Source organism: Heteronotia binoei, chromosome 3 (genome assembly GCF_032191835.1).
Source record: "Heteronotia binoei isolate CCM8104 ecotype False Entrance Well chromosome 3, APGP_CSIRO_Hbin_v1, whole genome shotgun sequence".
In the NCBI taxonomy this organism is placed as follows: Eukaryota; Metazoa; Chordata; class Lepidosauria; order Squamata; family Gekkonidae; genus Heteronotia; species Heteronotia binoei.
The window spans coordinates 164547987-164574883 of record NC_083225.1 but is presented as its reverse complement, the minus strand read 5'-3'; the positions used below and the strand labels follow the sequence as shown (position 1 = coordinate 164574883).

Sequence of the window (26897 nt, the reverse complement as noted above, 5' to 3'; positions counted from 1 at the left end):
ATCTTAAAGAGAGTTACTCCAAGCTGAGCCCATTCATTTCAGTGGGTTTAGACTGGAGTAACTCCGCATAAGATTGCACTGTAAAACAGCGTTCCAGGCGCTGACTTCGGTGTCCCTTCAATACTGATCACTGTTTTACCCCTCGATCGAAATCTGTGAAGGGATTCTAAAGACAGTCTTAGACAGTTTGAATCTTAGGAAGAAAAGGGCTTCGTGTAGTGCGTTGTCTCCCATTTCGCACACGCTGACTGTAAAAGTGGCATTTATGAGAGTCTTTTAAAACTTCTAGATTAATTTCACCCCAGATTGCAACATTTCATTGGGTTCATAGCTCTTGGAATGTGTCTGACTTAACCGTACAGATTTCCATTAATATAATAACCAGGAACCGAAAGAGCTACACGTCGTTTGAACAGCAGAGCTTCTCATGCAACATCACCAGCTGCTTATCAAAAAAATATTGATGGCTGGAGGGACTGCAGTTGAAGAAACTCAAGTTGAAACCTGGCTGAGTGTGGTCCTTTGGATCCCAGTCTATGGCTTTTAAAACTCCTGTGCAAAGTGAGTTTTTAATAAACTGCCAGCCTTAAAATTTTAATACATTTTACTGTATAAAAAATTTTGGATAATAGAATTCACTTGTTAGTAAGAATGCAGGCAAAAAACAAAGAACCTAAATATTTGCTATTGCCATCATAGGTAAATTGCTAAGTAAGCAGTGTAAGCAGACTCTACTAGTCTACAGTCCTGGAGATAAGTTTGAAGGTCAACATATTTTATAGTTTAACTGCGCTTCCCCATTGTCCATAGGATGTTATGGTTTCTGAGACAAGAGAGCCATAAAAGGTTAAGCATATGTATCACAAATGTAATTTATCACTGTACAGGGAAACTTAAACATACAGAGTGAATTAAAATTAGTTCTCTAACTATACTGTGTTCCTAATAGTAATTAGAGGGAAATATGAAAGCAAAAGAAGTCTCTCTCTCTCGGCTTGGCTTCGCGAACGAAGATTTAAGAAGGGTGCAATAGTCCACGTCTGCTGCAGGCTCGCTGGTAGCTGACAAGACCAATGCGGGACAGGCAGGTCTAGGCTACGAATTATAACTAACTTTAATCTGTGTGATACTGTCCTGTAGTATTTAAAGGTGATGCCCAAAATACATAATTGGAAGTTTGTCACTTTCTATTTAGTACATATGCTTCAAATGGCAGCCTTAACTGCTCAGTGTTCTTATCAATGTAATTTCTCATAATTAGCATCCATCATCATCCCACTGAATCAGAGAATGGTGACAGGGTAATAGGCAGGCCCGTAGCTACAGGGGGGGCTGGGAGCGGCCAGGACCATCCTTTCAACCCCCACCTTCCAACTGTATGGCCCCTCCATCGGAGGAGTCCCAATCTGTCCGCTTTGCTCACCATCACTCTGAACAAGTAGTAGTGTTGCTGCTGGTCTTTTCACTTTTTTTCTCTCCCATCCCCTTACACAGGGTGCAGAGCAAAGGTGGGGGTTGGGGGAGAATCAAGAGGTCTCTGTCTCTCTGAGAAAGGGGCATATAAGAAAGGGGTGGGGGGAGCAGAGCTGCTGTGACTGCCCAGGTGAAGGAGGATTAGCTTGTGGAACTCAAGGCAGCTTACAGTGTTAAAAGCCCAGGGTCATCAAACCGGGTGGCCCTTTGGCCCTCCCCCAACAGGCCTGTAGCCACAAGGGGCCTGCGGGAGCGCTGCCCCCTGACTTCCAAGCTGGGCCTCCTGACTTCCAGGGGGGCTTCCTAAGTACAGTCTGCTTTTTTTCACTTTCTTTTTACCATGGCTGACCTGGCAAAGCATTATCAGTGGCAGCCAGAGACAGTTGAACAGGGCTCAGGAAGGCAGAGGAAGCCATGTGGAATGAGCTGGGAAGGAGGGACAGATGGAGCTCTTGGCTGCAAAGTGCCAGGGTGGGAGAGAGGGAGGTGGAAAGAAACCTCGCCCCCTGCCCCCGCTAGCACGCAAGGTACAGGCCTTTCTTCACTCCTCACTTTTTAAAAGCCCCCAGACTTGTAAAATCCTGGCTACGGCCCTGCCCCCCAATGAACAAATCCTGCTGTGGGCCCCACCAAATATGAAATCCTGGCTTATAACCCTGGTTATAGGAGTTCATAGTTTTACTCAAATTGCTGCCCTGTGCCTCTTCTTAGTCTGACCTGGATGGCTCAGGCTGTTAGCCCAATCTCCTCAGATCTCAGAAGCTAAGCAGGGGTGGGACTCAAGTTTCCAGATACTTCCTGGCAGGAGCAATGTCCCTCTGGGATTTCCCAGCAGGGGAAAACCCCTCCCCCTCTATCATGAAGCTGCTCAGGCTGTCAGGTTCTCCGGTTCAGTCAGTCCAGTTTGTGAGCAACTTAACAAGTTCTTAGGAGGCACAAGAGAGCTGGTTTAATTTGTTTGCTTTTGTAAAGATAAGAAGGGGAGGAAATAATGTCTGTGAAGAAACAAGAGGGAAAGAGAGAGAGCATGGAAGTGGGAATGGAAAGATCAATCCACCTAACGATCAGGAGGCCTCAGTGGTTGAACTGAAAAATGTATTTTCTGACGTCTGACCCCACTGATGGACCTCCTGATGGCACCTGGGGTTTTTGGTCACTGTGTGACACAGAGTGTTGGACTGGATGGGTCATTGGCCTGATCCAACCTGGCTTCTCTTATGTTCTTATGCCTACAACACAAACTCTGATGTAAGTACAGCTAGAGTCCATTAGTTGCCAGCCTCCAGGTGGGGCTTGGAGATCTCTCTCTTTTACAACTGAGCTCCAGCTAGCAGAGATCAACTCCCCTGAAGAAAATGGCTGCTTTGAAGGGTGGACTTTGTGGCATTGTACCATGCTGAGGTCTCTCCTCTCTGCCCCCAAAGTCTCCAGGTATTTTCCAACATAGGCCTGGCAACCCTATTTGGTATACATTTTTGCGAGTCAAAACTCCCTTCCCAGGTACCTGATTTTGGGTATCCCCAAAATTTTGTTAATCTCTAAGATTTTACTGGACTGGTATCTAGCTGTTCTACTGCAGGCTAAACTATGTGATGTAAGTAATGGATCGAGAGAATTACTCTTTGTCTTCACAGATGGGATACTAATGCTTGCATTATAACTGTCCTGGCGGCCCAGCTTAGAGAAAGAAATGGCCCCATCTAGGGCTTTTTTAAAAGAAAAGGCCCAGCAGGAACTTATTTGCATATTAGGCCACACCCCAATGTCACCATTGCTTCACACATTGTTTCTGCAATAAAACCCAGCATGAACTCATTTGCATATCATGCCACATACATGTGCTCACATACAAACCCATGCCAAGCTAGCCAGAACTCTGTTCCTGCTAAAAAAACCCCTCTGGTCTGGTCCCATCTCCATTTTATATTTAGCTGTGGGTGTTGGGGAGTGTTACCAAGGACAGCCTTCCTCTGTGGATATGTGCTGTCTGTCCTGATTCCATCCTGGCTAAATTTGCCTTAGGAGCCATGCTAGGAGCTTAGCAAAGCCTTGCTCTGGAGAAATAGAAAAGAGCAAGAGCCCAGTAGCATCTTAAAAATGTGGCCTGGTATGAGTTTTCATGAGTCACTGCTCACTTCTTCTCTTGGGGGAAGGTGAGATCAAGGCTTTCCTCAGGCTATGCTAATGAGTAGCCAAAACCTTCAGGGGGAAACCAATTCCCAGATGGAACATCTGCATTTCCACAGAGGCTTGCAAAGCCAGGCAGCCACCTTGGCCAATCAAGGTAATTTCATCAGCAAGTCTTCCTGAGTGCAAAATGTAATTTCTATCAGGAGAGCTGATTACCTTTTGCTGACCTGGCCTGAATGTCTCCTCACCTGCCTGCTCCAGGCATGGGGAGAGACTCCACCCTGACAGTCTGTGGGCCATTCTACCTTGATACAGTCTATCATCTTTCTAGGAAGCTCCCCCTCCCTTAACTCAGGAAATCCATAGATTCTCATCCTGGACTCATTCTGAATTCCTGGGCCTTGTTTTCTTTAAAATTGTTTTGTGCTCTGCCTGCCAAAATTGTGCGGTCTCATCCTCTCCGTTTGCACAGAGGCTGCCAACTCTGCTTTTGTTTCTCTGGGACTTCTAACGTCGCACAGAAGTACCCTTCCACTGCCTTTTTTTATTTTTTTTGGATCTTTGGAAGTTTTGCTTTAAGCCCTTACTTTCAACCTCTGAAGCATCAAAACAGACAATATACTGGAAGTTAAAGTGATTTGGTATCCTGAGAGTTGCAGCTTTAGAGGAAAAGAATTGGGAGAGATGTGACTATTTCTCTCTTTAACCATTCCCCCCCTCCCCGTGTATCTGTATGTGGCATGCAGGGGATAAAGCTATGGAATGTGAGATAATTCTGCTGTCCTAGACCTTACTTCCACTAAAAAATTGTCCCATATTTTCACACCAGGATATCTTAGAAGCCAGTATTTATTGTGGATTCTGAGATACTGACTGGATACTGACTGGATAATGAGGAGTGTAGTTTCTTGGTCTAAGACTGGGGAGGCCAGAATTCAAATCCACACTTAGCCATGAAGCTCACGATTTGTCTGTGGGCCACTCAGACCCTCAGCTTAACCTCCCTCATAGGTAGTGTCAGGGGATTTCTACTGTACTCCCAACAATATAAAACACCAAAATCAAAACCCTGCAGGAACTAAAACAACCTGCAGTTATCAGAAGGCTAATACATACTCACTAATAAGTTTTAAGACCTCGTAGATAAACTTTCTTAGACTCCATGTGTAAAAAAAAACAGTTATCAGTTTATTAGACTCCAAGTTTCTCCTTTGCACGGAAGGCTTCAAATACAGTTAGAAAGGCAAAACAAGAGATTACATTAGTACAGTTGCTCCTTTAGACATAAGAAGACTCCTTTAGAAGGCTTAAAATATATGGATAGAAAGGCAGAACACAAAACAGTTTACACAGTTAGAGCATAAAGCATAAAATACTAATAAATCATTTGGATATGTCAAGTAATATCGAATGTCACCCATGCATACTGTATCCTTTATTCCTGTATGAGAAGTGTCCTTTATGCATTACATTTGGTTGAATGCCATTTACAGGCTCCCTGAAAAAAACGGTTTAATATGTACAAAGAACATCCTTGTTTTGTGCCATCAGACAAATCCTTGATTAATTAATGGTCTGTGTCTGTATGAATTTCTTGTCTTGATCTTCCTTCAGTTTTTGTTCAGGCTACATTATGATCTTATTTTAGCAACAGACTGTCAGAGCAAAACACATTTTTAAAAAATTCTGTTACTAAATGCTTGTGATACCTGGTAATTATCAAGATTTTTGGAAGCCCGTGAAAATTTCTGACATTTACTCTAAATCTCAAACCTTGTTTCATGACATGATGAAATTTTATCTTCATTTGTATTATTTACTAATCAATGAGAGTTTTAATACTGACATTGATGGAACTGGATCAAGGCTTTTTTTTTAGCAGAAACACACAGGAACTGGCTTGGCATCACGGGGTGTGGTCTAACATGCAAATGAGTTCCTGCTGGCCTTTTTCTACAAAAGAGCGCTGTGTGAAACAATGGTGATGTCAGGGGTGTGTGGCCTAATGTGCAAATGAGTTCCTGCTGGGCTTTTTCTACAAAAAAGCCCTCAACTGGATTATATTATAAAATTTCAAATCAGCACTAGACTTGGGCTTTGATCTTTGACAAACAGATGGACAAAAGCTTAGTCATGTGTTCATATTTTACATAATAAAACTTAGTCATGTGTTCAGCAGTGGTGCTGGATGCAAATATGCCTGTACAGGTTATAGGCTTTTAAATAGAACAAAATTATATACAAAAATTAATTTTAATTACAAATCACTTTGTGCCACTTGGATGACTGATTCCAAACACCAGTATGTTGTAATTGGCAGAATCTTGAACTGTAAAAGGGTGGGCTAAAGCTCCACTCAGCCATGTTGTTAGCTGCATACCATTGAAGTCTGATTCAAGCACAGTTGTAAGGATAAAAGCCTAATTCTTCAAGCACGGTTGTAATGGGACCCTATGTACTTTGCCCTGAGCTCTTTGAGGGGAGCTTAAGCATAAGATATGAGAGATAAATAAAAGAGTTAACCTCTAAATCCAAAATGGAAATGCCTAATAGCACAAGAAGAGCCCTGCTGGATCAGACAAATGGTCCACCTAATCCAGAGTTGTGTTTCACACAGTGGCCAACCAGTTGCCCAGAAGGGCTGATAAACAGGCATAGAGGTCAAGGCCCTCTCATGATGTTGCCTCTTACGAGTGGATTCTGTGTTTGAATATGGAGGCTCCCCTCATTCACCATGGAGAGTAGCCGCTGATGGACCTATCCTCATGAAATTCTTTAATGCTATTATCCTTCTATTTTGTGAATATAAATATATCTTATATCTTTTTCATGATAAAGGGAAACATAAGGATGTGCTCTGATTTAACAAGTTATCTCATGGGCTTCCTGTATAAAGACCTAGTTACAGCAGGCCTGAGATCTTTGAACAACATTGGACAGTGTTTTCCTTTCAGTATGCATTGTATATCTAGTCTTCCTCTCAGACCGTGCTTAACTTTTTGGAGATATCCACACTGGTAAAAATTAATGATCACCCCACAACCATTTTATTTATTTTTAGGCTGGATTTAATTTTTTTGTCCCAGTCACTAGATTAAAATTATAATTTAACAACTAGAGAATATTGCGAGAATGTACATACCTGCTGTGTTCCAATCTTTTCAGATCTCAGAAGCTAAACAGGGTCAGCCCTCGTTAGTATTTGGATGGGAGACTGCCAAGGAATACCAGGGTTGCTATGCACAGGCAGGCAATGGCAAACCAACTCTGACCTTCTCTTGCCTTGAAAACCCTGCAAGGTCACCTTATGTCAGCAAAACAAACAACAAAACCATTAAACCATTGACAGCAAAACAAACAAAACCATTAAAGGTCTGTTGACTGTATCAATGAGGAGAAAGGCTGTCTATAAGCATTCTGATAAACAAGGAAGATGGCCAAAAGAGAGATGAATTGCTAAGTTATTGTAGCAAACACAAACAAGGAAGATGGCCAAAAGAGATATGAATTGCTAAGTTATTGTCATCTGAAATACATGTTTTGTATAGGAAGGGAAAGATGGAACAGAACAATGCATGGTCTGTATGCAAAGTGTTTCTCAATTGTTATGTTATAAAAGCAGGGTGTACATAGTTACAAAACAGACTTGTAATTCTGTGAACCTGTTTTGAACCCTCTAATGTACATGTGACTTTAGTATCAGCAAATCCAGTGCAAGCATATACTACAACCACTGTCTGGCCAATGTAACTACTGCCTCTCCTTTCCTCTCTTCATGTTAAGGGATGGGACACCCTTCCTGCATCTGTTTGCCTGAAACAGATGGTAGTTGTGCTATTTCCATCTCAGGCACTCTGCTGCAAGACATCTTCATTTCTAACAGGAAAAGGGGGCAGTGGCCAAGTGAGTAGCAAGCAGTGAAAGAAGAAAGTGCCAAGTGTAATTTCTTTTGCTGGTCACTCCCCTGCCCCCCTCAAGCTGAAAAGGGGTGGGGGCAGCCAGGAAACCATGTTATATCAAATTATTCAGGATGATGAACAACACTTGGGCAAATTGTGAAGAGGTTCAAAAGACTTTCTCCAAACTCAGTGAATAGCACCCCCTAAAAAAAAGGCAAGTGAAGTTCATGCAAGTGTATGCAAGTATGAACTGATGCACATTGGGCAAAAATGCTAACCCCACATATCTGTTGATGGAGCTGGTAGATAGTCATGGTAGATAGTGCAGTAGAACTTATAAAGTCATGACAGATAAAAAAAAAAAGGAAGAACTTAGGTTATCGCATAACTAACTGTCCAGAGTTTGCTGTCAGAAGATGTGATGATAGCTATGGCTTTTAAGAGTGGATTAGACAAACTCAGAACACAAGTCTATCAACATCTCTTAGCTATAAGAACTCAGTGGAGTCTCTCTATTAAAAAACATGTTTGGGAATACCATTTGCTGGGAGTGCAAGGGGTATTCCTATTGAAGCATCTAGCTGGCCAATTCTTGGAATTAAGATGGTAGAAATTGATGGTCCTTGATAGGCACCAGCTGGACTCTTCCTATGTCCTTTTGGCACAAAGGGCCCTTTTTGGTTTAGAGCCTCTGATTAGGCACAAACGAGAGAGCCAATCCCAAGCAGACCACCTCAGTATTGTATTCCATTCGGTTCAGTAAATCCTACTCCCAGAAAAATTCTTAGGATTGCACTGTTGGAAGGCTGTTTGTACAGTTATATGTGAATTGATGCAACATGGAGAAGGAATCAAGGTAACAGGATGAGAACAAAAGGAAACGGGAATGCAAAACCTTAAGAGTATCTTGTGCTAAGTATGAATTGTGCAATTGCTAACCACCAAGGGCAGGTCATTTTATGACAGTAACCATAACATTGTAAGGATTTATGCACTGCTGTGTCATGAGCCACACACACATTTGCTGACCTATTTTGGGATCCTTGGCATGTATGATGGCTGACATTGCATCAAAGCATTTCAAGAGAGATTGGCAGGTTCCCTGCTGATAGCAGAAATCAAACTGTCACAATCAAGGATGATGAATTAAATGTTTACAGGAAACAGGCTGCATCATTGTTAAATTTTACAATCGTGGATGAATAGCTTGTCATTCTTCCCCATATTTATTGTCAATTAAAAGAAAGGGGCGGGGTGTATGTGTGTGTGTGTGACCTATGAATTAATGACCCCCAAATGTCCTTTCATTAAGAGCCTTGCTCAGGTCTTGCAAACTGAGGGCCATGGCTTCCTTTGCTGAGTCACTCCATCTCATGTTGAGTCTTCCTTTTTTCATGCTGCCATCATTTTTTTCTAGCATGATTGACTTTTCTAGTTACTGCTGTCTTCTCATAATGTGACCAAAGTATGACTGCCTCAGTTTAATCATTCTAGCTTGTAAGAAACATTCAAGCTTGATTTGATCTATTTGTCTTATTGGTAGTCCACAGTATCAGTGAAACTCTCTTTAAAAAACCCCTTTTTATTGACATTTTTCAAATATAGGCATAAAAATTAAGAAAGATGATACAAGGGGAAGAAGCAAGAAAGGAAAAGGGAAAAAAGGGAAGGAGTCAGAGGAATATTTCCTTAAAGCACTTAAGGTAACTGTGAGATCATCTTATTTGCGCCACAGGGCTTTCTTTGCCACTAGATGGCTCTTTTCAACCATAATCAAGTTTCTGTTGAACTGCTTCCTTGTTCATAATCACACACACACTCAAACATGAATAGTCATCTTCCTTGTACTGTTGAATTTCATGCAAAACATCTGAACTTCACAGAACACAGTCCCCTGTCCCCCCCACATTTCATTCTATGGGATCTGACTTATACAATAGCCAAACTATGCAGTAGAACACCATTCTTCATTCTTCAGTGACCTTGCCTCAAGGGCAGTCAGGAAAAGTCAAGCCTCCTAAAACATTTAACTCCACGAGATTAAGTGCAGCTCACCAACTGTGGCTTCTGTTTTTGAACTCTGCAGATTGCAGAAGCAGAACTCTCAAGTCTGGCAACCCAGCTGGAGCAGTTTAATTCATTTATTCAGGTTACTAGCTATACAAACCTGGATTAAGAAATGCCCATGATGCAAGAGTGATTTTAGGGCACTCAATTCACAGGAATGATAATTTTATCTAGGAAGATTTTATCTAGGAGGCAGAGAGTAGGAAGAAAAGGTCAGTGCCTGCAATGGAGAAAAGTGAGCAGTGTGGTCCCACGAGCACAAGTATCAGGACTGGTGCTATTTAATTTAATTTAATTTGTTCATTAATAATTTGGAACTGGGGGGTGAGCAGTGGAGTAGCCTAGTTTGTGGATGATACCAAATTATTTAGGATGGTGAAAACCAAGATGGATTATGAAGAGCTCCAGAAGGGTCCTTCTAAACTGAATGAGTGGGTATCAATGTGACAATTGAAATTCATTGTTTGTAAATGTCATAATGTGATGCAGACTGGAATCAAAAAATCCTGACTTTAAATATATGCTGATGAGGTCTGAGCTGGCTAAGAGGGGAAATGATCAGCATTGAAGAGGGTAGCTTGATGAAAAGACAGGGGTGGTTAAAAACAAAAAAGGCAAACTCCATGTTTGAGATTATTAGGAAAGGGAAGGAAAACAAATGGTTTATATTGTAATGTCATGGTATAGGTATATGGTATGGCCTCACTTGACATACTGTTGCCATAAAAATATACTGCAGAGCTGGAAAAAGTGCAGAAGAGAGCAATCAAAATTAAACATATAAACATATACCTGGAAGTGTCTTCCTGGATCATCTAGTCCAACCCCCTGCACAATGCAAGAAATTCACAAATACCGCTCCCACACACATACATCCCCAGTGACCCCTGCTCCATGCCCGGACTGAAGGGTCAGAGCACCTTTCCTATGACAAAAGGCTTTGAAAAAGGTGATTAAGTGAAAGGGGGCCATGACAGAGCTTTATAAATTTTTTGCATGGATGGAGAAAGTGTCTAGAGAGCTTTCTCTCACCCCCCCCCCCCAATCCCATACTAGAACTCAGGGGCACCCAGGACAACTGATGGACAATAGACTCAGGATATACAAATGGCAATACCTCTTTACTCAATGAGTGATGAAATTGTGGAATTCCCTACCTGTGGATGGCCACAAAAACAGATGGCCTTGAGAGGGAATTAGATTAATAGAGGAGAGATCCATCAACAGCTACTGCTGCTGGTCAGTAAATGGAGCTTCCCTGTACTGAGGCAGCAGACCTCTGAATACCAGTGCTTAGGAGGAAGGCTTCGGCCTCTATGTCCACTTTCTTGGCATCCCAGAGTAACTGGTTGGACACTGTGTGAGATGCTGCTAGACAGATGAATCACTGGTCTGACCCAGCAGGTGTCTTTTTCTTATGACCTGAATAGCCCAGGCTAGACCAGTCTCATCAGATCTTGGAAGCTAAACAGAGTCGGCCTTGGCTAGCATTTAGCATTTGAGAGCCAGTTTGGTGTAGTGGTTAAGTGCGCGGACTCTTATCTAGGAGAACCGGAATTGATTCCCCTCTCCTCCATTTGCAACTGCTGGAATGGCTTTGGGTCAGCCATAGCTCTCACAGAACTGTCCTTGAAAGGGCACCTGCTGTAAGAGCTCTCTCAGCCCCACCTGCCTCACAGGGTGCCTGTTGTGGGGAAAGGGGGTGGAGGAAAAGGAGATTGTGACCGCTCTGAGACGCTGAGATTCAGAGTATAGACTGGGATATAAATCCAATATCATAATTTTCTCCTTCTCCTCCTCCTTCCTCCTCTACCAAGGAAGTCCAGGTTGTGACATGGCGGCAGACAAGGGTCAGTTATTTTGGAACATACACCAGAGTGAGAAGAGAGACTTGGAGGGTTTAGGCCTACTAACCCAAACACTCTGTTTTTTCCACATGTAAAGAGTATGTTATATTTCTCTCTCTCTTTCTCCAGGGGCAAGAGGTGAGACGTGGGACCAATTTATACCAGAGAAATTGCCTGGCTGCTTTTACAAAAAAAAAAAAGACAGATCTTGGGAATTGTATTTGCACTGACCTTTTTTAGAGAGTTGTCATCTCGTTCATTGCATATTTAGTGTTCTCTACTCTCATGACGGCATCAGAGGGTGCAGTCCAATGCTTGCAGGGCACCCAAGACTAGCAATCCTTTGCACATTTCTGTGGGTGACTGGCAGCATTAGCAACTATGACCAGGGTTTCTTTCTTGTTTTTCCAGCCTTTTGTCATGGCACCAATCTAGCCCCTTGGGAGACCTATGGGGGTCCACTTTGGAAGACTCTCACAGACTGTTTCTGCCTGTTGCTCTGGAGTTCAGCATGTATCGTCCCCACCACATACCATCAGATTGATGGTATGGAGAGAACTTTCTGAGCCTAATCCTAGCTTGTGGCCTATTCTGGCCTCTGCTTCCCCTGTAAGGCTGCCAGCCTCCAGTTAGGGTTGCCAATCCCCAGGTGGGGGCAGGGGATCCCCCGGTCTGGAGGCCCTCCCCCCGCTTCCGGGTCGTCAGAAAGCGGGGGGAGGGGAGGGAAATGTCTGCTGGGAGATTTATTCCCATAGAAAATCACGGAGAATTGATCCGCGGGTATCTGGGGCTCTGAGGGGGGGCCTGTTTTTTGGGGTAGATGCACCAAATTTTCAGTATAGCATCTAGTGCCTCTCCCCAAAATACCCCCCAAGTTTCAAAAGGATTGGACCAGGGGGTCCAATTCTATGAGCCCTAAAAGAAGGTGCCCCTATCCTTCATTATTTCCGACGGAAGGAAGGCATTGAAAAGATGTGCCGTCCCTTTAAATGTGATGGCCAGAACTCCCTTTGGAGTTCAATTATGCTTGTCACAGCCTTGATCTTGGCTCCACCCCTAATGTCTCCTGGCTCCACCCCTGAAGTCTCCTGGCTCCACCCCCAAAGTCCCCAGATATTTCTTGAATTGGACTTGGCAACCCTACCTCCAGTCCAGGTGGGGGCTGGTGCTCTCCAGACTAGAGATTAGTGCCCTGAGAGAAAATGGCAGCTTTGGAAGGTGGCCTCTAGGGTATCACATTGCTGTTGAACATTGCCCAAACTCTGCTCTCTCCCATGCTTCACCCCGCAATCTTTGGGAATTTCCTAACCAGGATTTGGTAACCATGTCCCCCTGCTAGTTATTTTGGGAAATGTTATAGTAACTGAGGCCTGTATCAGACTATCACTCAATTATGTCTTTTGTTGGAACGGGGAAACATTTTTTCTCCCTCCATAATCTGCTGTGCAGCAATCTGCTTGTCTGCCTACCTTTCAGACTGTACTAGAACAATATTTATCTCATTATCCAATGGAGGATTATTCAAAGGAGGATGGAATGTAACCTCTATCTACCCCTCATCGCCAGCTAGTCCAAAGCACCTGCATTCAGAGCATGCCACCAAGCAAAGCATTTGCTAAGACCCAGAGCAAAGAAAATAATAGGTAGAAGTCTCCTCTATCAGATTATTGGTGAAATCACTCTTTCTTCCCACCTCTTCCTGCTCCCTCTTCTTTTACCTCATGGGAAGCAGGCAGTGAGGTACCAAAACAAGTCAGTTCAGATTACAGAATATCATTATTTTAGCAATCAGATTAGTAGTATTATAATAAATGTGGAGGATTAGGTCTAGATTTTGCTAAATTAATTTCAAAATACACCCTCATAATTGCTGCTTCCCTTGTATGGTTGCTAAAGAAACTTGTTGGGGCATGACTTCCTAATAAAGGGGAGTTATGCAATTAATATTGACTGGACATTGCTTGTGCCAACAAAAAGGGGAGGAGTTGGATTATACCCTGCTATTCACTTGAAGTCTCAGAGTGGTTTATAATCTCCTCTCCCCACAACAGATGCCCTGTGAGGTAGGTGGGGCTGAGAGAGCTCTTTATAAACTCTTCTTGAGAGAACAGGTCTGAGAGAACTGTGATTGAGCCAAGGTCACCCAGCATGTGAAGGAGTGGGGAATCAAATCCAGTTCTCCAGATTACAGGCCACTGCTCTTAACCACTATACCAAACTGGCTCTCACGGTTCTATGACAACCGTCATAACAAAATCAAACTACATATTGATGATGGAAAAGGGAAATATACAGTAAAGAGTAAACACAGAATATAGTCATGAAGGACTAACATTGATGGTGGGCAAGAGGTTTGAGAGAATTTTAACACTTCACATAAGAAATAGATCAGAGATCATTGTCGGTTTACTTTTTGGCATCCATTCAATGCCCTGTCCTCCCAACTCCATTTCTCTGTCAGCTTTCCTGTAAATTGATAGACAATTTTATCTATGTGAATTCTGCTGCTGTTCTAAATATAAAATCTTCTCAGCTTTTAATTAAAGACTCTGGTTCATGCCAACCAGCAGATGATAAATTACCAGCAGCATTCAATCTGTCCAAGGGTGGGGGGGACCACCAATAGCATAGACTGAAATTGTTGTGCTATTTCAAGTCTCAATTAATGGGACTTAGAAGCAGATGCATCCCAATTCCCAACTAACTTGATAAGCATCAATTCAATTGTAGTGGTGATAACAAAGTGAATTACTGCCTTTCCTCAGTGTTCCAAAAGGTATTCTATTGGCCAGAGTTCATTGTACAATTAAAAGCACATCTTTTCCCTTCCATTACTTAATACTTTAATTAATTAATTGTTGTGCATTCAAATAAGTGATATCCATTGGATTGGTATGTAAATATTGGAGTGTGTCTACAGAACCTATTTCTTTGGTTGCTCAAATGTTAGTTTCTGTGTTTCTCAGGTATTTATTCTAAATGTCTAGATTTGTAAAATCATAGGCTACAATTCTGCTTTTCAAGTCACATTGATTCCAGCAAGGTTTACAGGAAAATGTGCTTCAGATTTCAATCAGGCACCTGATCCAACATTTTATTCTGGTTGTGCAATCCTTTGATGGAGGCCCACTCAGCCTTCTCCCCTCCTCCGCAACCATGATGGTGTTCCTATTCACTTCAATGGTGGAACCTGATCTGCTCATGCATATTTAAATGCAAATTAACAGTCTTCAGTGAAAGGAATGAGGATGATTATTCCTGTATGCAGACAAGATGAGAACATAAAAATTGCCTTGTTGAATCACACTGAAATTTGCTGTGGCCCAGCATTCTGTTTCTAAGGGCAGCTCAGCTAGCTGGGTTCCTCAAGACACTCCCAATCATGACCTGGCTGAATGTTGGCTCTGCACACAGAAACTCTGTTGAGCTAATGGCTATTGATAGATTTATCTTCACAATGTGTCTAATCCTGTTCTCAAAGAGAAGCGTTTTCATGCCTCCATTGAGAGGCTAATCTGGCTCCAATTGTCCTTGACGATGTCCGGGTTGGATGACTACTAGCACATCTTGTACATGGAGCTGCCTTTGCAAACTGTTCAGGAGCTTTGACTGGTTCAAAATGCAGCAGCAAGGCAAAGAGGGGTAGTGGTGTAGATGAGCAAAAGAGAGAGAGCACCTTTAGTTATTCTTATAGTAATACTAAAGGTAAAGGTAGTCCTCTGTGCAAGCACCAGTTGTTTCTGACTCTGGGGTGATGTCACTTTCACAATGTTTTCACAGCAGACTTTTTTGGGGGGTGGATTGCCATTGCCTTCCCCAGTCACCTCCACTTTCCCCCCAGCAAGCTGGGTACTCATTTTACCGACCTCGGAAGGATGGAAGGCTGGGTCGACCTTGCGACAACTACCTGAACCCAGCTTCTGCCAGAATAGAACTCAGGTTGTGAACAGAGCTTGGACTGCAGTATTGCAGCTTACCACTCTGCGCCATGGGGCTCCTAGTAACACTAGTAACTAGTAACACTAGCTTAGCCCTATTTTAGGTCAGTTATGTATTTTGTAACTCACACACTGTAAGGAAAAGGTTATTTATTTAAAGAACTGTATTTTAAACAGCAGGATGCAATGGAGCATATCAAAAGGTGGTTCCTGGAATTTGAGAGATTCCTTTAATATCTGTAAAAAAGAAAAAGCTTTTCAGTCCTGGTGATAAAAGGTGCCATCAAATCACAGCTGACTTAGGAAGACCCAGGGCCAGCCTTGCCAGTAGGCAAACTAGGTGATTGCCTAGGGTGCTGGTCATTTGGGGGCACAGAATTGGGTGCCCCCATTTGACTCAATGACATTAGCAGTGCAGAAGTTAGCCTAGGGTGCCAGACAGTACAGGGCTGGCCCTGGGAAGATCCCATAGGATTTTCAAGGCAAGAGATGTTCAGAGGTGGTTTGGCATTACAACCCTGGACTTCCTTGGCTTAGCTTCTGATACGTTATACGTGACTTAGCTTCTGATATGTGAAGAGACTGGGCTAACATGAGCCATCTAGGTCAAGGCTTTGCAACTGTATTGTGATTTCATCTGAGACTCCCTGCTTGCTTTTCAACTCCATTATTTGGTGTTAACTTCTTTTTCCTTGTTTTATTTCATTTAATGGTTATTTCTGTTGCTGCTTTGAATGATGATATTGCTGCTTTTTGTTTTAAAGACAGCATGATTTTTTCCCTGTAATGCATGGACTTTTGATTTTATAATTTGTTATACCACTTTTATAATTTTACACCTGCGTTGAAAGCTTTATCTGGTGATTTTTGTGTTATTTTTATGGGGTTTTATGTATTTATTAAAGAGCCCCATGGCGCAGAGTGGTAAAGCTGCAGTACTGCAGTCAGAGCCCTCTGCTCATGATCTGAGTTCGATCCCAGTGAAAGCTGGTTCAAGGTTGACTCAGCCTTCCATCCTTCCAAGGTCGGTAAAATAAGTACCCAGCTTGCTGGGGGGGGGGGGGAGAAGTGTAGATAACCGGGGAAGGCAACAGCAAACCACCCTGTATAAAAGCCTGCCATAAAAATGTTGTGAAAGCAACACCCCAGAGTTGAAAACGACTGGTGCTTGCACTTTTACCTTTTAATGTATTTATTAACTGGTGTTATACGCTACTCCCAAAAGCATTTTCTTGTGGAAAGAGACGTTAATGTTTTAAATACAAATAAATTAAGCTAAACCTGTATTCATTATGACATTTTGTGGGAGTGAAGCTTTATATTAAAAAAAAAAAATCAAAGGAAAAAACACCACAATATACTATTGCCCTCTACTGGGTATTGACACTTAAAAAGTTCAAGCAGTAGGCATTGTAGGAGCTGTGCAACGTAGGAGGCTGCTGGTCAGAGTAGACAGTACTGACTTTGATAAATTAATGGTCTGACTCCATATAAAGCAGTGTCATGTGTTTTTATTGTTTTAGTGGATATGTTATGTCACCATCCTACATATGAGTCAGCTTTGAAAAACATGAATCCAGTGTGAAAGGCGTGAATAAGCTTAAGTTGTTTAAGTTTTGTTCTCTTCCTGTTAAGTGCTGTAACAGTGCACAGCAAAAAATGTTTTAAATAAATATTCATGTTATGCTCTACTTAAGATTGTCCAAACGTAAATTTCCAGTGCTTGGTCATGCTTCGTTAGGCAAGCAGGATAGAAGCCCATATAAGCATTGGTCTTTCAGATCATTTTTAGAGAGCAACATCTCATTTTCCACCACATACCATCCATTCTTTTCATGCATTTCTCTAACAGTAAAAACATTCTCAGATTTTAGCATTTGCTATATATGCAAGATAAATTTTTTATTGCCCACGAGGAGACACTTACTTTAGCACAACTGTTTTTTAAAAAAAGACTAAGGGAAAATCCCTAAAAAAGGGATTTTCTGCCAACATCACTGCATTTTGCTAAATACATTTTATTGAAGTTTTTGATTGTAGATTATTGATTAAAAGTTGGAAGTGAGGAGCAGACAATGAGGGTTATAAAACAGCCAGGAACTGGGATGGATAGAGAAATATCTGCCAGAAAAAGCTTGAGAATATATAATTGCCATCTGAAAATGCATCTCTCCCCGCCCCCCAAGGAAGTTCTGGGAATTCAGCAAATACCAGTGCCAAATTTTGAATAGCTCTATACATACCACACAGATTACAGAGTGGGTTTGTTGTATTCCTCAGTCATCTGGTAAAAGCAAGGAACATTTGATTAATTGAAAATAAATGTTCTATATTTATTTTTAATTATATGTATTTCTATATATATATTTATATAGAAAATAAATATTTTATATAAAGTAACTAAGAAAACTATTGAGATCCACAGAGATCCAGAGTAGCAAGGAGTCATTTCCCCTTCCTTTCAATGTATTATAACGGTTGAAAAATTGACAAATGTGTCAGAATAAGGGTCTGTTAAGCCCCATCTGTAGCAGCAGAGGAGTGTGTTGTGACTTCTGCAAATTACAGACTTGGGGTGGTGGTGACAGTGATTCTGGCAAAGTGTCAGAATGTCAAATATTCAAAGAGTGAAAGAAATCTTGTGTGAAAAACAGAAACACTACTTGAGTAGAGAGTTATTCTCAGTATGGAAGCTTATTAAACAGTTTATAGAGACTGTCCTGGAAGATAAGGATTTGACAAAATGTTTGAGGAGACACAGAGGCCTCTCAAGCAAGTCAAAAGAAGTTATTGCTCTTAAAGAGAAGAGAATAATAATCTTGCCAGAGGAAGAAAGGGGCAGATAGGAAAGCAACAGGTCTATAAACATAAGGTTAAAGCATAATAAGATCTCAAGTCTGTGTGACCAGCCAGTAATGAGCAAGAGGAGATATAAGGCACTCTAGTAATATCTGTATCGCAGTATAAGCAGCAAAACATCTATAACAGCAGCAAGCCAAAGTAAACATAGAAAACATACTCTCTCAATATCTCTAGTAATGTTTAAAAACATTTTCAGCTATATCTTTAAACCTCTCTCTACCAATCCTAACCAAAGCTTACTTGTAAATAAAAAATTTCCAACCCATGCCTTTGTTCTATTAAATTTCATTTGTTTCAGCTTTCAGTGTGCCTAGGTGCCTATTTCTGAGGGAGAATTGATAGAGACACAGACCCTCCTCAAACACAGTTCCTTATTTGGGGTGTACATCTAGCAGGTATCTAGTAGGTAATAAGATGGGACAATGGCATTATAATAAAAGTTCATTTACCACATCAGAAGAGTGATATGCTACGTAAAGGTTACCCAGCTAGCAGATGGGGAACTGAAAATTCATAGGGGAGGGCCTGTCTGGTACATTAGCAACTAGTAGGGACTTACTGGCGCACTTTGTATGGTTCCATTTTAAGAACATAAGAACATAAGAGAAGCCATGTTGGATCAGGCCAACGGCCCATCCAGTCCAACACTCTGTGTCACACAGTGGCAAAATTTTTTATATATATATACACACACACTGTGGCTAATAGCCACTGATGGACCTCTGCTCCATATTTTTATCTAAACCCCTCATTTTACCTTCTAACATTTCATAGATTACAAAAACACAGACATCTGGGATTTTTCATTCTTTCTTTTAATAATAAATTGTGCCAGCAGAAGCTTTTGAAAGGCAAATGATAAATAAATAACAGTTAAACTGAGTTCCTGAGGAAGAACCTACCACATGAAAGAATGTCAGATAGATGTAAATATCAAAAACATGGCATTATTATATAAAAAAGAAGTAATACTGAATCTTTCATAGATCGCCACAACACAAGCACTGCATACCTCAGAACACTCCTTTCATACAAATGTAAACAAATACACAATCATTTTGTTTAGTTTAGCCTGATGGATTTACAGGTGGTGTTGGCTTTAGGTATCTAGACAAAGGGTAGGATATGATAGGCTAAAATGTTAAGGGATAATATGTGAAATAACATAAGAAAGAAAATGAAGCTTTAGATTTAGAAAACTTTAAAAGCAAAAACAAAAAAACCCCCACAGTGGAATATTTCCCTCAAATGTTATTGCAATCAATCATTTAAAATAGGACTGTTAAACTAATCTGAATTAAGGATTTGAAAATAAACACTAGTTAAATATAGAATATAAATGAAGATACGTATGGCTTAATTATCTTTAGTATTCCATTATCACTTTGAATAATCCTCACATTAACATAGCTAATAAAAAGGCGTATTTAAAAGTTTGTTTCTTAATATTTTAGAGTATGCTTGCATTTTGATAGAGAAGAAGGATTAGTATGGTCTATCATAAACAGATGAACACAACATAACAGACCAGGCGTAGTCAGGGCCAGCATTTTAAAATGAGGGTGCTTCACATGAACAACTAAGGCTGTAAATCCAAAAGATATTCTCTTGCTGTTGGCACAGTTAGGACAGGGCTGTCAAATAGAATAATTCACATTTCCAAGCAGCCTCTGAACAGTGACCCAAAATGATGTTCACCAAGGATTATCAACGTATCTCAGGAAAAGATCTGTGTTATAAGGCCTGTTATATTGTCGTAACAGATGATAATGTCCATTTTACTCTATGCTGTGACCATGTGTGCAGTATCTACACCTCTGTAGTGATGAAGAAGAGTAGGTTTTCATACCCTGGTTTTTGCTACCTTAAGGACTATCAAAGCATCTTACAATTGCCTTCTTTTCCTCTCCCCACAACAAGTACCTTGTGAGGTAGGTGGGGCTGAGAAACTTCTGAGAGAACTGTGACTGGCCCAAAGTCACCCAGCAGGCTTCATGTGGAGGAGTGAGGAATCAAACCCAGTTCTCCAGATCAGAGTCTGCCATTCTTAACCACTACACTAATGCTGACCACAAAGAAACTACTAGATATGCCAAAATAATGGTGTTATATTCTGTCCCTTCTTGATGGTTTAGCTACAGAGAGAAAAGGATACTGTCACTGAATAACCATTAATGTTACTGCTCTGAAGAGTCCTATCAATTTTAAAGGATAAAACAAAAGTAATTGGTTGGATACTAAGACCTTTTCTGCTGCCATGAGAACAAGGGTGATCTCACAATACTTCCCTCTCCACAGCACAGCCCTGTCCTAGATGACATTTGTCGATATGGACCCCATGACCCAGCATAGCTTTCCCAGGGCTCCAATGAAGAAGAAGACTGTAGATTTATACCCTGCCCTTCTCTCTGAATCAGAGTCTCAGAGTGGCTTACAATCTCCTTTATCTTCTTTCCCTACAACAGACACCCTGTGAGGTAGGTGGAGCTGAGAGAGTTCTTACACAGCTGCTGCCCTTTCAAGTACAACCTCTGCCAGAGCTATGGCTGACCCAAGGCCATTCCAGCAGGTGCAAGTGGAGGAGTGGGGAATCAAACCCGGTTCTCCCAGATAAGAGTCTGCACACTTAACCACTACACCAATATGGCTCCTCTGCTGTCTTGTGCCACCAGAAAAAAACTGTTAGTATCTAACTGAACGCTTTTGAATCAAGTTTAAGGCACAGAGAATATTCTCACCTATATGTTTTCCCTTACAGAGAATATTAATGAATATTACATGGTGAGTTTAAAAATTGCTGAATGTTGTGCATCACATTAAGTGATTTTTTTCAGAAGGTTGCCATGCTGAATTGCAGTAGAACAGTTAGATTTGAGTCCAATAGCGCCTTAGAGACCAACAAGGTTTTTTTGGTGTGAGTTTTTGAGAGCCAAAGCCCCCCAGTTTGTGTTCTAAGAGCCAGCTTTGACTCTTGAAAGCTCATACCCTGAAAATCTCATTAAGTCTCTAAGGTGCTACTGAATTCAAATCTACCTATTAAGTGAGTGGGTCATCTTACACAGCCGGTAGACAATGTTCTGCTATTTTACCCATTCTTCGGGAGGATAAATCTTTTATGAAGCAAGATGATTATATCAACCACTTCCCCTCCCTCTCCATACTGCCAATCACTAACTAGAATCAATGCTTTGTAATTTGTTTTATAAAACACAGAAAGGTGGTATACAATCATAATTTTTTTGGCGGGGGGGGGGGGAACCATCCACGCATTACATTATCAGCACACAAATTCTGAAGGCCTAAGTTGTAGATCCTCAGTGAAACTGGTACACAGGACCTGCCTGTGAATGGCAAGAAAAAGGTCATTCCAAACAGGAAAACAAACTAACCAGCCCATGCAACATTCTCCACACACCAGTCACTGAAATCACACCCTGTCACTTGCTCACACTTTGATTACATTAAATTTCAAAAAAAGGGAAGGGAATAAGCAGCTTCAAAAAAAATTTTTTTTTAAATGTGGAAAAATACACATAAAGATTATGGTGTGAATAAAAATGGCACCAGTAAATTTAGGACGTTAGACAGTGGACTTTTTTGTCTTCTCTTACTAAACATTATTGCACAGAGACCTTGAATCACACGTTCTTCAATCTTACACATTTCCTCCAAAAAATGTGACATAAGTGCGATGGATAATTTTAAAAAAATGTAGAAAAGAAGAACAGCAGCATGATTTGTCAAACTTAAAATCCCTATAATTTAGTAGGAAAAAATAACCCTGCTATAAACAAAATATAAGTGCTCTTAGCTCACTTGAAAAAAAAATAGCATGACGCTGTGGAAGTCTGTAAATACTCAAGAGTGGGCAACACAGATCCAGAAGGGAAAGAAAATTTGCTAAGAAATCCAGCCTTGGAAATCATGATGAAGATCCAGATTTCAAGTGTACTCATCTATACAGCTATTTACAGTGCTAAACGGCCTAAATCAGAACCAGCTTCCATTTAGGACCTTGTCTGTGAGTCCTTAAATCTCCAGACTCATATTGGCTTGAAACAGAATTCATTGCAATTAAAGGCTATATAAAGGAAGACTCTAAAATTGTATTTTCTTTTTTTTGCTGTGAGAACTCTGTACAATAATTTACACATATACAGGTTGACAAGCTCCAGTCTGATCCAGCCCATCTTTGCTTTCTACACCAGAATTCTCAGACTGGTTTGCTTCCTGCCCAGAAGGCTTTGGATATCTAAATGGGTATCCATTGTCATCAAAGAACCTTCGGAAAGTGAATTCATAGAAGGCGTGTTCTGTGTGTTTGCTGCTAGAAGAGGCTTGCAGGTCCCATGCTCTGGTGCTGTCCTCACTAGCATCATTCCAAGGACCATCTTCTTCCACTGGATCAAAATTGGATGTATCCGTTGGGTGGCTAATCTTTGGGATGTAGGGAGCTGGCTGCCTGCGACAGTCAGTGGAGAAGTCTATGGAGTCAAAGAAAAGGTGAGCCTTAATGTCATCAGCTCCATTTCTTCCAAGCCTCTCTTCAGCTGAGCAACACAGTTTTGCGATAAGGTCACTTGCCTCAGGACTTAGCTTGACCTGGGAGGGAATGTGCAGGGTGTTCTCCCAGTTGATCACCTGAAAAACACAAACAGCTACTTAGTTTCCAGTAGTATTTCTGCTAAGCACAACTAGACAGTTGGGCCCATGGACAGTTGCACTTTTTCCTCTACGCCCTGCCCATCACCTTTCTTGCCACAATGCAATCAGGCTGAGAAAACAGCTGAGAAACATGGCCAAAAATAAATAAATCCAACCAAAAAGTATCAAAATGGTGACTAATTTTCCCCCTAACAAGAGTAGTGGGACATTCCCAATGACACTGGTTGTCATTGTTCCCAAGAGCCAATTACTGTCAATAGGTACACCCCAGGTTTGATCAATAAATATGCATGCTAGACAAAATAGTGCAGGTTTCCCCCCCCTATAGCTGTCCCACACCTGTGGAACAGCCTCCCAGAAAGGTCAGAAGGACTTCAACTCTCCTGAGTTTCCAAGCAAGGATGTAACACATAATCATTCCACAAAGCTTTTGGGGCAGTCTGAGCCTGGGCCAATGAGAATATTTTGCTAGCAGCGCACAAAGTGCTTTAGAATGGTGATTTAAATGCAGTTTTTAATTTTTAAAATATATTTTATTGTAATGTTTAAATTGTGGGATTGTGTGTTGTTTTTTTTTGCCTGACCTGGATGGCCCAGGCTAGTCAATTCTCATCAGACCTCAGAAACTAAGCAGGGTCAGCCCAGGATAGTCCTTGGATGGGTGACCACCAGGGAAGTTTAGAGTTGCTATGCAGAAGCAGCCAATGACAAACCACCTCTGAACATATCTTGCCCTAAGTTGGCTGAACATATCTTGCCTAAGTTGGATGCCCTAATGCAACCTGATGGCGCTTCACACACACACACACACACACACACACACACAATTCTACTGTATTTTGTATTGTTACCCACCTTGGGTTCTGAAGGTGGGGAAATAAATAAATATGCACACCCTGCAGCGTCAGCCCATTCCCGGGACACTGTTCGAAATCAAACACCAGCAAACACATCTTTCAAACTATAGCATACAGTCCAGCATTATCATCATAGTTAACTAGACTGAATTTACCTTCAGCTGGGTTTCTGTGGGTGAGGGAGCCAGAAAGGGAGGCTGTCCTACCAGCATCTCAAAGAGAATCACACCAACACTCCACCAGTCACAAAGCTGAGTGTATCCTGAAAGGAAAGCAAAAGAATGCATTCTTCAACTGGCAAGAGCAGGACTGCACATCATACTTTCTGTTGTGTTCCAAATAGAAACAATTTACTTTAAAATTATCACATATGAGTGTATAGTTCATCTCAGAATAATAATAAACTGTGGTCTAAAATGATAATTGAGAAATCTGCTTCAACGCCTTCTGATGGTCAGACTTAATCCGGCTACTGAAAGCAATGTGGGTATTCAAGGAAGTACCTGGCATATTTATTATTCACTATTCTAGTAGAGAACAGAAGCCCTTCAAAGATCCCAGTGCTACAAAGCATCACCCCTCAACTCTGCAACTAAACCACCCTGCCATTGGCAGCTGGGTAAAGAAAGGCCCCTTAGGAAAGACAAACGGCTAGTCCTCCAAGCCTCTTTCTGCACCATTATTCCAGGTAAGTGGAGAGAAGCAAAGGGGAGATGGTGTTATAAGATCTGAGCCTTTGTAGCATAAAGGCAGTCTACAAATGTAGCAAATAAATGAAGCTCATGTGGCTTTACTAATTTTTCTCAGTGGGGTGAGAGTGAAAGAAGAGTATGCTGGGAAATGCTTCTGAAACATGATCTCTAATCCTGGCCTCCGAAAATTTAATGAATATATCCCTGGGATGTTAGTTCTATGAAAACCATTTTATTAATACAAAAGTAATATTAATTTTACCTCAAAATCTGACCCTAACCAGCCTGTGAATGAATCGAAAAATAATTCTGTAAATTATCCTTATCTGTTCCTTCTTTCAAACCACTTACCTTTCAATTTACTCTCATTATCTTATTGTCTAATTCTTCAAAACCTTCTGATAAACTTTTACCTGCATGTAACAATCTAAACGCTGTCTCTAGTTTATCAATTCTGCTTAAACTTTAGTTGTACCTTTTGGTCAAGAAAAATCCAAGAACGTAACAGAGGTAAACTCTGATTTCCTGCAACTCTTTCCACCTTTTGCTCATGCTGTCTCTGCTAAGGTATCTTGTAATGGCTGAGCCATAAGTGTACTGACAGTGACTCAACAGTGTGCTTATCCTTCAACAAGGTAAAGACCTGCAAAGCATCCATCTACAGGTGATAACCTCAAGCTTACATAATAGGAAACAAATCAAAATAGTTGTCTTCAAGTGAGACAAAGAGGCAGGTTTTACCTTTACGAAGCAGGACTTCTGGCGCAATGTAATTGGGAGTGCCAACTAAAGAATGGGCTAAACATCTCTGATGTTGCTTCTTAGCTCTTTGCTCCAAGGTCTTCAGCCTGTCTCCACATCTACAGTTAGACACATCATCCCAGAGATCGCTTGGCTCCATGCTGTCCTGCCTGATATGACTCCCTTTCAAAGACACAGAATACAAACATCATTACATGGAAGGATGTATAAACATATTCTTCAGAAACAAAAATGTATTCCACTTACTATGTTTTGTTTCAAATTACACATATTCTGAAATTTAGTGTTTGTAAGCTTTGCAATTTACTTTTGTCATGACAAGTGTGTGTGTGTGTATATAAAAACTCACGTGCAACATCTAATCCATTTAATAAAAAGCATAATTTTAAAAGCTAAGCAACCAATCAAAATGTTCTCCTGTAACTCATCTTCTTACCAGAAAACAACAGGAGCAGTTTAGGGACCTTAGAAACAGCCATAAACAATAATGTCATGATGTGAGTGATCTCTAGGAATTGTTCACTCGCGCATTTGCCAAGGTAATTTTTCTTCTTGAAATAAATACTATAGCACCTTACCCTATTCCCCCCCAAAAACAATACCTTTCTGATAGTATTTTGAGTTGTGTGTCCATCTAAATCCAGTGCAGAGGCCAAAATCTGTCAGTTTGATGTGCCCATCCAGATCAATCAGGATATTATCAGGTTTGATGTCTCTATGGATAAACCCCATTTTGTGCACACTCTCTATGGCCAAAGTGAGTTCAGCAATGTAAAATCGAGCTAAATTTTCTGGAAAGACTTCCATCCGTATCAGCAAGCTCATCATGTCTCCACCAGGGATGTAGTCCATCACAAAGTAAAGGTTATCTTTGTCTTGGAAGGAGTAGTAGAGCTTAACCACCCATTCGTTGTCTGCCTCTGCAAGGATATCTCTCTCGGCCTTGACATGGGCCACTTGATTACGACTCAGCACATCCTTCTTCCTGAGGGTTTTCATGGCATACAGCGCATTAGTGTCCACTTTGCAGGCAAGGCAGACTTCTCCAAAAGCCCCAATCCCCAGAGTCTTGATTTTTACGAACATTGATTTGTCCATCTTGGCTCTCTTCAGCCTGTTGTAGTTGGACTCCTTTTGGTAGAGGATTTTCCTCATTTGTTCTTGCTCTGCTTCAGAAAGACCAGCCTTCATAAGAAAAGAGAGCGGGAAGAAGTGAGAAATCAAGTTTTAAAATTATATGCATTGTTAGAAACCATCATTTGAAAGTAGTTTGAGGCTTATTTCTAACAAACCTAACAGCTTAAAGTTCTTCCTTAAAAAGCCAAGATTCTGTATCAACCTCTAAATATTTACCACAACACATGCAGCTTGTATTCTACTCTACTAGTATCATCTAGTATATAACCAGGGCCATTTTGTGATTTTGCAATTGCATTACACAAGCGTAAAAATCTAATACAAGCATAAAAATCTAGTACAAAAATCAAAAAGCATCATTGTTGAGGAAAGGAGTGGGATAGAAGCTGAATAAATAAATACCCATTTCTAGGCCACATAGCCAAGAACAGGAGGATGAAAACGGGGGGAGGGGGGGGAGAAATGTCTGAGGTAAAAAAATCTCAGAAGCCAGAAAGAATTAAGCAGGTTTCCAGTGGATAGTGATTTAAAGTGTTTCAACCCTTTCCTCCATGACTGTGAGAATCTG

General features: G+C 41.2%; 1 protein-coding gene across 1 annotated transcript in view; it reads right to left on the bottom strand.

The window, feature by feature from the left end:
* Nucleotides 1-19025: 19025 nt before the first annotated feature.
* LATS2 (large tumor suppressor kinase 2) overlaps nucleotides 19026-26897 on the bottom strand; it is a 63035-nt gene continuing 55163 nt past the window's right edge. Inside the window, exons 4-7 of the mRNA XM_060234809.1 lie at nucleotides 25795-26377; nucleotides 25172-25354; nucleotides 23894-24000; nucleotides 19026-22857 (exon numbers count right to left, since the gene is read on the bottom strand). Coding sequence (XP_060090792.1) covers nucleotides 22363-22857; nucleotides 23894-24000; nucleotides 25172-25354; nucleotides 25795-26377 — 1368 coding nt within the window. The 3' untranslated portion in view covers nucleotides 19026-22362. The remainder of the gene's footprint in view (nucleotides 22858-23893; nucleotides 24001-25171; nucleotides 25355-25794; nucleotides 26378-26897) is intronic.